The sequence below is a fragment of the Rhagoletis pomonella genome, unplaced genomic scaffold (assembly GCF_013731165.1).
Source record: "Rhagoletis pomonella isolate Grant_MI unplaced genomic scaffold, Rhpom_1.0 Rhpom_scaffold_00004, whole genome shotgun sequence".
NCBI lineage: Eukaryota > Metazoa > Arthropoda > Insecta > Diptera > Tephritidae > Rhagoletis > Rhagoletis pomonella.
In genome coordinates, this window is record NW_023458558.1 from 26357722 (window position 1) to 26370011 (window position 12290).

At 41.2% G+C, this 12290-nt stretch overlaps 1 protein-coding gene across 1 annotated transcript in view; it reads right to left on the reverse strand.

Annotated features, from left to right (window-relative positions):
* LOC118738168 overlaps nt 1-12290 on the reverse strand; it is a 90635-nt gene that overhangs the window by 9796 nt on the left and 68549 nt on the right. The window contains exons 3-4 of the mRNA XM_036469092.1: nt 12035-12041; nt 8480-11819 (exon numbers count right to left, since the gene is read on the reverse strand). Coding sequence (XP_036324985.1) covers nt 8480-11819; nt 12035-12041 — 3347 coding nt within the window. The remainder of the gene's footprint in view (nt 1-8479; nt 11820-12034; nt 12042-12290) is intronic.

Below are 12290 nucleotides of genomic sequence, written 5' to 3' on the forward strand. Positions count from 1 at the left end.
CATAGTGAAGACCATTAAATAAGGGATTTTAAATTATACCTTCGTAATTCTTGTTTAATTCTCTATAACAAACGTGGTTAAAAAAATGGGCGTTTTTCAAGGACTGTTTTTAAAATATTTTTCTTTGTGGCAAGATGGTTTATTTTGTGAGAATCAAAAATTTTTTGTAATTTGTTTTCGAAAACTTATAATGAAATATATTTAGCAAGGTGTTTGACAGTGGGTTTTTGCAAGAATTTAAATTTTATTGCAGATTCCGATAGAATACCTATGCAGGTATTATATTTGTACGACAAGATTTTTCTAAAGTTTACAAAATGCAGATTTTATTGCGGATTTCGGCAGAATATCCATTCGTTGACAAAATTTGTTCTACAACTTTTTCAATCAAAGAATATTTTAGAAGTGGGCGTGGTTATATTAAAACCAAAGTTCAAAAATTTAGACCTTATTGTGGATTTCACCAGAATATCAGTATGGATTGAAAAAGTTGTGGAAGGAATATTGTTAACGAAGCGATATTCTGCCGAAATCCACGGCTTTTGAGCCGAGACTTTGTTATATATAGGCTTTTTCTAACGGGACTTAAACCGTGGATATGTATGTCCACATTTCTTCTTTATATCAAAGGAACATTTTTGTATGGAAAAGATCGCAACAACGGTTTTTTTTTTCAGGGGCGAAAAAATATTTGTTTATCAAGGTTTCGTTATAACGCGGTTTCACTGTACATAAATGTATGCAGAAAGCAATAACGTTGCAGCTGCTAACTAAATTAAAGCCCAATCGAGTCGTCGGTAAGAGTATGCAATCACATTTGCAAATAACCGCGCTAAGTGGCATGCAAAAATTGCATTAAAAGCCTGAATCTATACTTAGTTCAATTAAGTTGTTGCAAAAACTAACAAACATCTACGTTAAATGTGTCTCAGCAAAGAGCGCTCTAGGACATGGAGCATTTAAGTTTCCATTCTGCATTTGATGTTAACCAGACATTGAGAAACTGGCTACATCGTTATCGACTCCCTGTTATATATATGTTACGGAGTCGAACACGACGACAAAAGAAACTTGAGAAACTGGCTCTAAGAGTGCTAAAGTTCTAAAAACTAAAAGTTCGGCTTCTCACCGGAGTACTAACGGTACACGAGAATGTTGTTCACATGATCGCCATGTACGGATAACGATTCCTGTAAAGGCTATAGAGATTTGGAATAGATATAATCCACCCAACACTTCCTAAGCGTAGTGCTCCGGAGAAAGCGCCTCAAATAGCTGGAGAAGCTCTTCTTCGGCTTTGGGAAAACAAAATTAGAATTCGCCGGAAAATCAGAATGGTTTAAGGACATGTAGGCGCAAGTCAGGGGCAAATACTATCCTGGGCATTACAATATCTAGGCCATTGGGCCTCCGCGGGAAGCATTTAACTAAAATTGGCAGCCTAACTTAAAAAAACTTGGGTAATGCATTTATGGAATTCGTTTATAATATTCAATTTAATTTTTCATTTGCAGAGTATTTCACTACATATTATGAAAGCATATGAATAAAAATACATAAACTTATGTGCACATACATATGTGTGTGGGTACGTACGTAACTTCCGCTGCAATGTTTGCATGATGCAAAAGATCAATGACAGCATTTTGCTTTTAAAATTTATGCCGAGTAAATAAAAAAGAGCAAACAAATTAATCACCTACTACGTCGCCGCTAGCAATCGTCCAGAGGAGGTGAGCGTGCAACAATTGGGATGAGAAGGTCTATTTTACTTCATGCACCTTAGTATATACATATGTAACTATGAACATATGAATGTACGTTAGAGTGGGTCGGCCCCCATACATAAGAAAAAAATTTCAATTACTTTGATTTTCGTCTTTGGCAAGTCCTAAGAACAGCCAATATATAATTTGGCTCCTTCCTCCTTCTTGGCTTGTTCTTTAAAATTTCGCAGGACAAGTGCGTTATCATTAAATAATTATTATTTCAGCCCGCCCGATAGCGTTTGAATAATGTTTTTTGTATTCTTAATGTTTGTTCACTAATGTGGTCCAAAAACAGTAAAGGCGGAATTGTAATCCTCTGACCCCCTAGGATTATTCTATATCGAAATAAAGTATACCCATATTTTCATTTTGAAATCAAAATATATTTAGAGGTCGCTCAAAGCGCTCAAAATTTTTCGTAGAAATGGGAATTCTTGAAAATCAATATTTTTCGATCGGAAAACTCTGGTTCTCTTCAGGAGACTTTCAATAATAATATCCAATTGTTTGTTTAACCATTTTTTAATACTACTACTACTACTAAATAAACAATTTGGTATTATTATTGGAGATCTCCTAAAGATTAACAGAGTTTTCTGGTAAAAATTATGATTTTTAGCTATTCTATAGCATTTTTACGAAAAGTGGGTTTTCTCCATATAAAATACATGGATAACTTTGGGCGCTTTGAGTGACCTCTAAATATTTTTTGATTTCAAAATAAAAAAATAAGGCTATATTTTTTTGTTTTGGTATAGAACAATCCTAGGGGGTGAGAGCATAAAATTTCCGACTTAACTTTTTCACATGCATTTTTGGACCACCCTATTGTTCACTCTACTTAGTACAAAAGGAATTACGTGTTTACTATATAAAGTACTTAATGTAAAAAATAGGTGTTAATTCGATTGAGTAGTTCCCCGACTGTACTGTTTCACATTTTGAAATCGAGACACAAATAAACAAAGTAAGGAACATATTTCGGTTTTGGTTCTTTTCAGGACTCGCCAAGGATGCAAATTTTTACGACCTTAAAACCCCTCTCAAAGTAAGGTGTCAATAAGGGGGTGGTGATGGGAGTTGTGGAGTTTGTAATTACAAACTTTTTTTCGTGACCCAGTCTAATGTACATACATATGCATATGTACACGTAGTTTATGAGGTCTACTCTAACTCATAATAAATATGCAGCGATTGACGCCTTTCCCATAACCACAATCGCGAGACCTTTTCATCATCATCGTCATTCAAAACAACTTGTCAGTGCATGAAAATGTGTGCGTTTGCTCGTAGTTATTGCGCGAAAAGGCTTTTGTGCTGTTTTAATATTAAGAAAACACTTTTAGTCTTGCTTGCTTTAAACACAGGCTTGTTTGTACGTATGTATGTATGTGATACGCGGTTTTGTAATTTAAACGACGATATGTGCATATACTTAGTGGTGCATGAAAAAAAAACTAAGAAAAAGAAAACATCATAAAATGCTTTAGTAGTTATCTTCGAAACGTCCTGCAAAAAATATAAAAGAGATGGCTATAGAACTGTCTGAATTATTAATAAACGAAGACCACTTAACAGCTGTGGGTTGCCTAGGCTGCTGTCATTGCTTTTAGGGGAAACTTACATTCGGAAGGCTATGACTTTTTGGAATTTTTGGAAGAACATACGGGACTTAACCCAATGCTGGTAGAGTGGCTTTACCGCATGGTCGTTCGTCCGGTTGTATCTTACATATCCGTTGTATGGTGGCAGAAGACTGTGCAAAAAACTGAAATCCTAAGCTCAAGAAATAAAAAAAAAGCGATGTAAAAAGAGATCTCTTTTGGCAGAAAGTTCCAAGTGAAAATCCCAGATCGCGAAGATTGGGCAAACGGACTCTCTGTGCTTGATCTCAGATACCTATATTGGTACGCGGCCGTGTCGAGGATGGATTACTGAGCAGGTGCAGGTGTCTATGGACCCGACACCAAACTATCCATTCCCATAGACAGTTGGCACCCGGCGTTTTAGGCTGAAATTTCAGCAATTCATACCTGCGTCAAACTTAACTCTGAAAAGAGTTTGAAGGGCGCTTTTCTTGTTAAATTTTGAGTTATCCTAGCTGCCATGCGGGCCCTCTAAAACAGGACGATGAAATCCAAACTTGTTAGAACCTAATTTAACATGCTTTAAATAAAGGCTGTAAAAATAAAGTAACTCTTTTCTGGGTACAGGGCCACAATGGGATAGAAGGCAACGAGGATGCTAACAAGTTGGCGCAAGAAATATCCTTAACACCCTTTTCATGATCGGAACCTTTCTAAGGCAACGCTTTCTGTCTACTGTTTCAATAGATCGGAACAGAAATGTCATCGGGCTACTTTACGGGTACCTTACGGCCACAATTAACTACGATTTCATATGCAGTGAATAGGTGTTATGAGAGAGCCGGAATGTGGACTCTGCCTTGGCAATAAGGAAACTTCCGAATACATTATTTGTGAGTGCCCAGATTTGGCTAGGCAAATATTAATTTATTTCAAAGCTCCAATGACCAATTATTTAGAAATAAAGAAATCGACTACCAAGGTCTTTTCAGGACATACTAGGGAAGTAGAGTGTTTTTTTTCTAATCTTTCCTGCTCTCAATATATAATAATGTTTTTCTCTGTGTATCTACCACAAGTTTCTTACAGAAATTTGCACCCTATTTATAGCAGTATGCAATCCAAAAGTACACTAAAGACTGCAGTTGTCGACATAAAAAAAATAGACAATCATAAAAAATAGAATAACGAATCGACCACAACCACTACAGCTACCAAGAAGAGTTAAAGAAAAAGATTTACAAGTCGCACGTTGAGTGGCAATGACAAAAAGGTCAAGTTTAGAATCACACTTGAATGCCACAATGTAGGCGATTATCGTAGACGTTGTGTGAACTAACTAAAAAGGAATATGAAAAGACGACAATTTTGTAAGTTTGTTAATTATCGCAAGAGCTTGTTGGTGTGTGAGCGTTTCATTATGCAGCCCATAGTTAGTTCTAGCCTTGTAACTAGCATCACAATGCTGACACTTTTTCATAAAATGTTTAATAAGTGCAGAAGTCTATTGTGGGCAGTCACGTACATGGGCGCACTTAACGGTACACATTTTAATATGTGTAGCGCTTACAAATATGTATGTGTCTTTTCCGGTTGTGGCAAGTTCCTTGAGTGCTCAAGTAAGGCAATTAATGATTGCAAACTTGCATGTAACAAGGAACTTTTAAGAAAACTAGTTGTCTCTTAGCTTTTAATGCGAACTTGGAAGGAGTTAGTTCTAAAGAAGATGGGAGAAATATAAATATTTTGCATACGTCCATTAGGCAGCATAACATACAAAAATTTGAACTGTTCCATCGGAATTGTTATATTAAAACTTCCGCCGAACCATTTTAAGATTTACGCCAGTCAGGGCAATTTAAAAATACCTAACAAAATCGTTTTTTTTTTTAATAAATAAAAGTTTTTAAAAAATATTTTTTCCAAAAATCGCCTGTGATATTAGAAGAGTTTAAGCTTAAAAGCTCTGCATAAAAATGTTTAAAACCTTTTCTTAGGCATCGAAATGAAGATATTTCTGGAAGTATTTTCGAATTAGACCAGGCGACGTAAATTTTAATGTTTTTGAAATATTTTATGGGGAAGTCTAAAGATATAATAAATAGTATAATTCCGGTGAAAAAATTTTTTTTTTTGCTGAGGCACCCTAATGTACATATGGTGAAATTGCTTGTGCTCCGACATGGATTACTTGATATGATCTTCGATTTACATACATATAAAGATAATAACAATACATCTATTTAGTAACTGCCATGGCAACGTGTACCTCTCTTCCTGCATCACCAACTCAAGCTAGCACTTTGACGGAAGACATCTGAGGCGATTTGTTAGATGTTGAGAATTTCGTAGAGAAGCTGAAGGCAATTACGATTCGGCCAAACAAAATTGTTTGGTTGTCAAGTAGATTACTTCAAAGTTTTCGTGATACTCGTACCTTTAATAAGCCCCCATTTTGTGATCTGATCAATACAAGTGCATTACAAGGATAATGCGCGCATATCTGACAAAAGCAGGCAGCCAATCGTATTGGATAGCACCCTTATAGAATATAATGATGCGGGTACGGCTGCTTCACAAGGGCATCGAGGAAACGAGATAGAGAACGTTTAGCCAAGAAGGCAGCGGTCTGAGGAATTTCTTTTAGTAGATCCAAACACGATCAGGAAAAATCACAGGAATGAAATGACAATACTGGGGAAGCACCTCACGACTCCAAGGGAGTACAACCGGAAGAGATACAGCCTTCTAATTAACCTGCCTAAGAGAAAAATGGATCGCAGGGCACTTGCGGACCAAGAGACCATCTGCATCAAATGACCTCTGTTGGTTTCGAAACTCAGCCTGTTCTTTGAGTGTGAGACCTCTGGAAGAGGACGATATAACTGTTTAAGCTCAATGTGGCAAAAATTCAAGCACATCACTCCCCAAGTAACTCCGTTCTAAAGGCTCCTCTAAATTTTCTTAGAACTTTAGAACAAGACGAGGTATTGTGAAGAGCAGAGTGCACAATAGATCCGCCAGGTATTTTTAGTATTATCACGCAAAAAGCCTTCCCAATGAAAAGAAAAACTAAGTCTCGGATGATGCCCCCTTCTTATGATGCCGTGAATTAAAATACAGCGGCTATGCTGGCTTGCTCATGTCGTACGAATGTAGCGAAACGCTCCAGTAAAACGCGGATCATAATGCTGGTAGCAGAGTAAGAGGAAAGCTACATCTGCGATGGAAAGACGACATTTCAAATTATTGCCTGTTGGCACAGAAGTGAAAAGAAATGCGTGCTTTGTTGGACTCGGCCAAAAACGCTTTGGCGGGTACAGCGCCAATCCAGGAGAAGAAGGAGCTACAGTAATTCATAAATTAATTAGGCTAAAAGTAACACGATAACTGAATATTGGACGATATATGTATAGTACTTACGATAATAAAAAAAAGTTGCCAACATGATGAACTAAGGAACATTAAACCAAAATAAAGGATTACATTTGAAATGTGAGCTGTTGATGCCTTCCCCTACCTCACTGAGAGACCATTCATTATAGATATTCAACTGTTTTTGCCTAACGCAAAATCTCCGCGAAAGATATGCTGAGCCATATAAAATACTTTTTACGAAGTATAAGAAATATCCTTATTTAAAATTTTAATTCATTTTCGTTTCCTACCAAATTTCGGTCACTTCAAATTTCTGCAAAATTCTACGTCTCCGCATGTCATTCTCATCGGTCGGTCGCACAACTTTGAAGGGCTTCAACAATACATTTTCCACAAAGGACTTGTGGAACTTGGTATGTGACGGCGGCGGCGACAACTCCAGCTCAGCCTCACTATCTGAGTCTTCAACGTCTGCATGCTCCATTTTATGTTCGCCAATATTATTATTCAATATTGCTGGTGAATCATCGAAATTCTCCAACGATTTATTGCGTAAATACGAAGAATCAATTGAAGTTGTGGACAATGAAAACTCATCCACTAAACGTTCAAAAGACTTTGCAATTTTTCGTTGGCCATTGCCCTTGTCGCCATTGTCCGTTACTTTGGCATGCGCATTGTTGGCATTTTTAATTTTCATCGCACCTGATGATGCATGCGGCAATGTATGCGAATTGCTTTGACTATTGTTTGCTTCAGAATTTTGTTGGCCTTTGCTGCACTGTGTGGGCGGCAGAAAAGTGCCCTTTGTCAGTGTTAGCAAATTGTTGTCTTCCGCATAGATCAGAAGGTTTTCTTTGTTCATTTCCAACTTCACCTCATCATTTGCAAGACGATAGCTGTTGTTGCGTTTCAGCGGGCGACGCTGCGTGGCCGTTGATGTAAATGGCAGTGGCAGTGCTGACTGTGTATTTCGAGGAGTGGTTGGAGGAGGGGGTGGAGTTGGTGGCGCTTGCGATTGCGATGGCGTTACGACTGCATCAGTCGAAATGGAAAACTGCCTCGTTGCTGCAATTGGGTCAACAGTTGCAGAAATCGATATTCGTTTACTACAGTTCGTAGTAGCGACTTGGCTAACGCCAAAATCAACATCATCGGCGGGCATACGGTTTGTGCCAGCACAGTCAGTAGGTGGGGATGTGTGTAGTGTTGGTGGCGGAGGTGGAGGCAGAAACGTGTGGCTGACGTTTGTTTGCGACGTCATGGCCGCAGACGAAAATGCATTGCGAGCATCTGCTATGCCATTTATTTGTGCTTTCCCCCTTGGCGGCAGTGGTGGTGGCATGTCCTTAGACGATGCGCGCATGGGGGCCATTGATTCTTGATTTTCCACCACCGCCTTGGGCACATCGTAGTGCGGTGGCTGCGCTAAGGGTTGGCTGTGCGGCTCACTTTCGGGTATTATAAATGAAACTTTGGATTCTGACTTTTCATCAGGTACACTAGAAATAGCAGCTACAGTCTGTGCGTTATTTATGGTTGGAGGTTTTTCTAGATTTTCGTCTATTTCCCTGAAATTGTCTATAACGTCTATCGTACTGTTCTGTAAGCGTTCGGTGTTATTTACATTGCTAGCTTTGGGATGTTGAATAGTATCTTTTGATGCAAAAGTAGAATGAGTTATGGTATTCTTACAAATATAATGCGTATTGGGGTTGCTGCCAGTATTGTCTAAATTTTGCTTACCTTCATCCTTGGCAGAGGAGGCACTCGAAGTGCCACTGCTGGTGTTGGTTGATGCGCTCGACGATATGGTGGAGCCCGTGGACGAAGTAGATTTGGTGGATGGTGAGGGCATCATCATCAGTGCTGTCGCCGGTGCTGCGGCCGTAATGATGTTCGATTGGAAAAATGGATTTGTATTGTTCGCGAGCAGATTCTTGTTGTCCTGATAATTGCTGCTGTACGCCAATGTGGAGCGAGGCTCTTCATACAAGCCAGACGACAATGACATATTCGAACGGTTATTGGCTGCCTGCCCGGTGTAATGTTGCGCCTGCTGAGACTGCTGTTGTCTGGCTAACGTTAGTGGTGATGATGCAACAATGGGACGCACATTGGCGATTTTTCTGGTCGCCGCTACACCACCATTTAGCAAAAGTAATTTGGCCGCTGTTGTTTTTGCCGACACGGAAGAATTCGCTTTCGCTGCGTTTGCACTTTCACTGCCTAGCTGGGACTGGGATTGGGACTGCAGCTGCGCCTGCTGTGCTGGCGGTGTGTGCGTTTGTGCGTTGACACTTGTAATTTCCGGCAGCGCACTTTCAGTTTCTTTTACATACGGTCCAGGTGCGAATGTTGTGTGCGCGCCTTTGCGTCGCTTCAGGCTGTCCGATTCGTAAATAATTTTACCCTGCGAATTTAGACGCACGCGAGCACCCTTGTGTTGCGTTAGCGGAGAGACTAGAGACTGCTCTCGTACTTCGCTAATTTCGGCATACATGGGCACGGCAGATTCAACAACCGATGAACTTTGTTGTGCGGATTCTGCGCACTGCGTTTGTTGTTGTGTCGCATTCGTCCCCAGCGTGGCTGCATTGCTATCGCTAGCAGTAATTTCATTGTTGACTGTTGCACTCAACGCTGCACTGCTGCTGTAAGCGCTGCTACCAACTTTACGCAAATGCTGGGGTAGTTCATTCAATGAAACGTACTCGGTGTCGCGCCTTCTGGCCGCCGCAGTCGCTGCAGCTGGCTCGTTGGCTTTCGTAGTTGCGTCGGCGGCGCAAGCAGATGCATCGTAGAACTTGCGACGAACTATGTCATTGGAATAGTAGATTCCAAGGGAGCTAGCACCTACGGCTTTCGCCGTTGGCAGTTGATTGTGCCGATTGTTGTTGCTAATGTCTGCTATGGTCACATATTCACCGGCAGTGTCGTATAGTTCGTCATCGTCAACCACGCACTCTGGCTGTGAGCTTTTACTGGGCGAACGCTTAATACTCGGCAATACGACTTTCAGTTTTTCGAACATATTAAATGCATAATTCGAATTTCGCTTCAGCACATTCAGGTTATGGTCTTTATCACCCTTTGTGGGGGTGAGTGGCGCTTCTACCACTTTGCGCGCTGCATTGTCGACATCAACAGTGCAATAGCCAGCAACTTCGTTTAATTCCACTTTAAGGGTGGTTTCTGCTCTCGCCCGTGCTTTCGAACATGGCGAGCTTTGTGGCGTTAAAGTTCGGTCTGGGTCGTAAGCGTCATCAGCGTCGCCGCCATCTTTACTTTGGTTCTCGTCATCGCTAGTGGTGGGCGTTATGATACACATGGACGGTATGCGTTTAACATTAATAGCAGTCTTCTGTTTAATGCGTTCAATACGTTCCACGCCCTCCAAATCGGAGCTTTCGGAGCATTCCACCTCAGACATAGCGACCATCGCCGGTAACGGCTGTGCGGAGCGACGACGTATGCGTTTTTCAAAATCAAATTCATCTTCTTGTGACTCGGGCGTTTCGAAGTTACCTTTGATGCCATCAATGTTTTCTCCATCGGCAGTGGTGTTTAATTTTAGACCAGCATTAACGTTGCGTTTTATGGTGCCAGTGCGTTCTAAGGTGCTTCCTATGGTGCTGCTGGAGTAACTGCGCTCAAGCGTGCTAGTGCTGGCGCTATTGCTGTGGTTATTCTTGTTCAACTTACCCAATGAGCTGATGCGTTCGGGCACATCCGGACCGACACTATTTAGGCTACTCTGCTCGCCACCCACCAGCAAGGTGGTGCAAACAGTGCCCGCTGAGCTGGTCGTGGTGGATGTTGAACCCTTGCCAAAGAGTTCATATTCGTTCTCAGCCGTCAACACGGTCTGGTTGGATTGACTCCCAAATGAGTAGTTGCTTGTGTGCAGCATTTGATTGTGTTGCAGCGGTGTCATGGGTGGATCTTCTTCTTTCAGCGTGCGCAAGCCGCTGTCCATGTGAAAGGAAGTATAATAGCCCTCCGTGTCACACGAATAAGCTGAGCTTGTTTCATCATCTAGATGATTGGGATATGAGCCATCGGCCACTTGCAAATCGGGCGTGGCAGTACCCTCACTAGTTACGCTGCTTGAGGCGGAAGTATTCAAGAAACGACGTCTGCTCATCATTGATGATGGCGGCCCGCTACCCGGATGGAAGCTTGACACATTCAGCGATGTATTTGAAGCGCTCGACTTAGGTTGTATAGTAATTTCGCTGCCTATAGATGCCCTACCCGATTCAGAGCTAGCGCTCCAATTACCACTAGATGAATGCGGTTGTTCCTCTTTGCCGGCCAGCGCACCATTGCCGGTGATACCAAGTCGCCGTTGACGATTCAACGATGAGGTATCACGCAGCTTTACGTTACCACAGGTGGCCAGATGCAGTTTACCTTTGAGGTGCCCACTGCTGCTAACACTCATGCTCTTCTCCGACGACGAATATGACGGTTTTCGTTCATGCGAAAACCGACCTTCGTTCTTCTGGCTCACCAGTTCATGCACAACGCATTCATCATCAATGTCGCCCGTGGCGGTGCGCGTTGATTGATTTGCCTTCGCTGGACTGGCTGCGGCATTATTACCACCGCTCGTCTCCACTTTCTCGGGGGCGACAGGCGGTTGCTGTGAATTACTGCTGCTGCTGCTCGCCGACACATCGTGGGCGCCACTATCGCTGGCCGATTGGGCTGGTGTCTCTGCGCGTTGCATAAATTTGAAGCGATTTCTGCCCCATTGTTTAAGCGAATTTAGGCGTGTCAATGTACTCTTCCCCTTATCGTAGGGCAAGGCAACAGCATCTTTTTTTAAGATATCGCTCGATTTGCTGCGCCCGAACTTTTTCGATTTATCGCTACGACGCACATCCTCCTCAGTACCAATTGCAGTGGCGTCGGCGTTGACGTTGGCTCCTATGGGGACGTTTTTTCCGGCGGCATTTAATGAGTTTTTAATCTCACCGCTTGTTGCTGTCGAGTCACTATATTGGAAAATTAATTTTTTTTTCGATCGACGAACGAAAAGCGAACCAAAAAAGTGTGGAAAAAGAAAAATAATGTTTGGTTTTTGTTAGTTTTTTTGTTTAAAAGAAATGAGCTCAGCGGCATGTTGATGTAAATGGTGATGAAAGATTTCAGTATTACAGTATGTATGTATAGTATGTGCGTACATATGTTATGGGAATAATTTAGGTATGTATGCATGTACTAACTTAAATATACCCTACACTCAGTATAGAAGTTTGCCGGGAATTACAAATGTCAACATAAATGGTTTACTGTCGCCCTTTATTACAAGTCTCCATTAAATTTAAAATAGTGCTTATGTTTTTGTTAGGTATTGGTAACGAGCGTGTATGTATGTCACCAATAAACGTATAGAACTGTCCGCAGAATTAGGATATTACTCAATGTGTGAAGCCTTGAGTCTTAAATATTTATTTATTTCAATCAATTAAGCAGTGGAAAAAGCACAAAAAAATTACGAATTTTTTAGGTGCGGAATCATTTAAGAAAGCCCGTTGTGATATCAGCG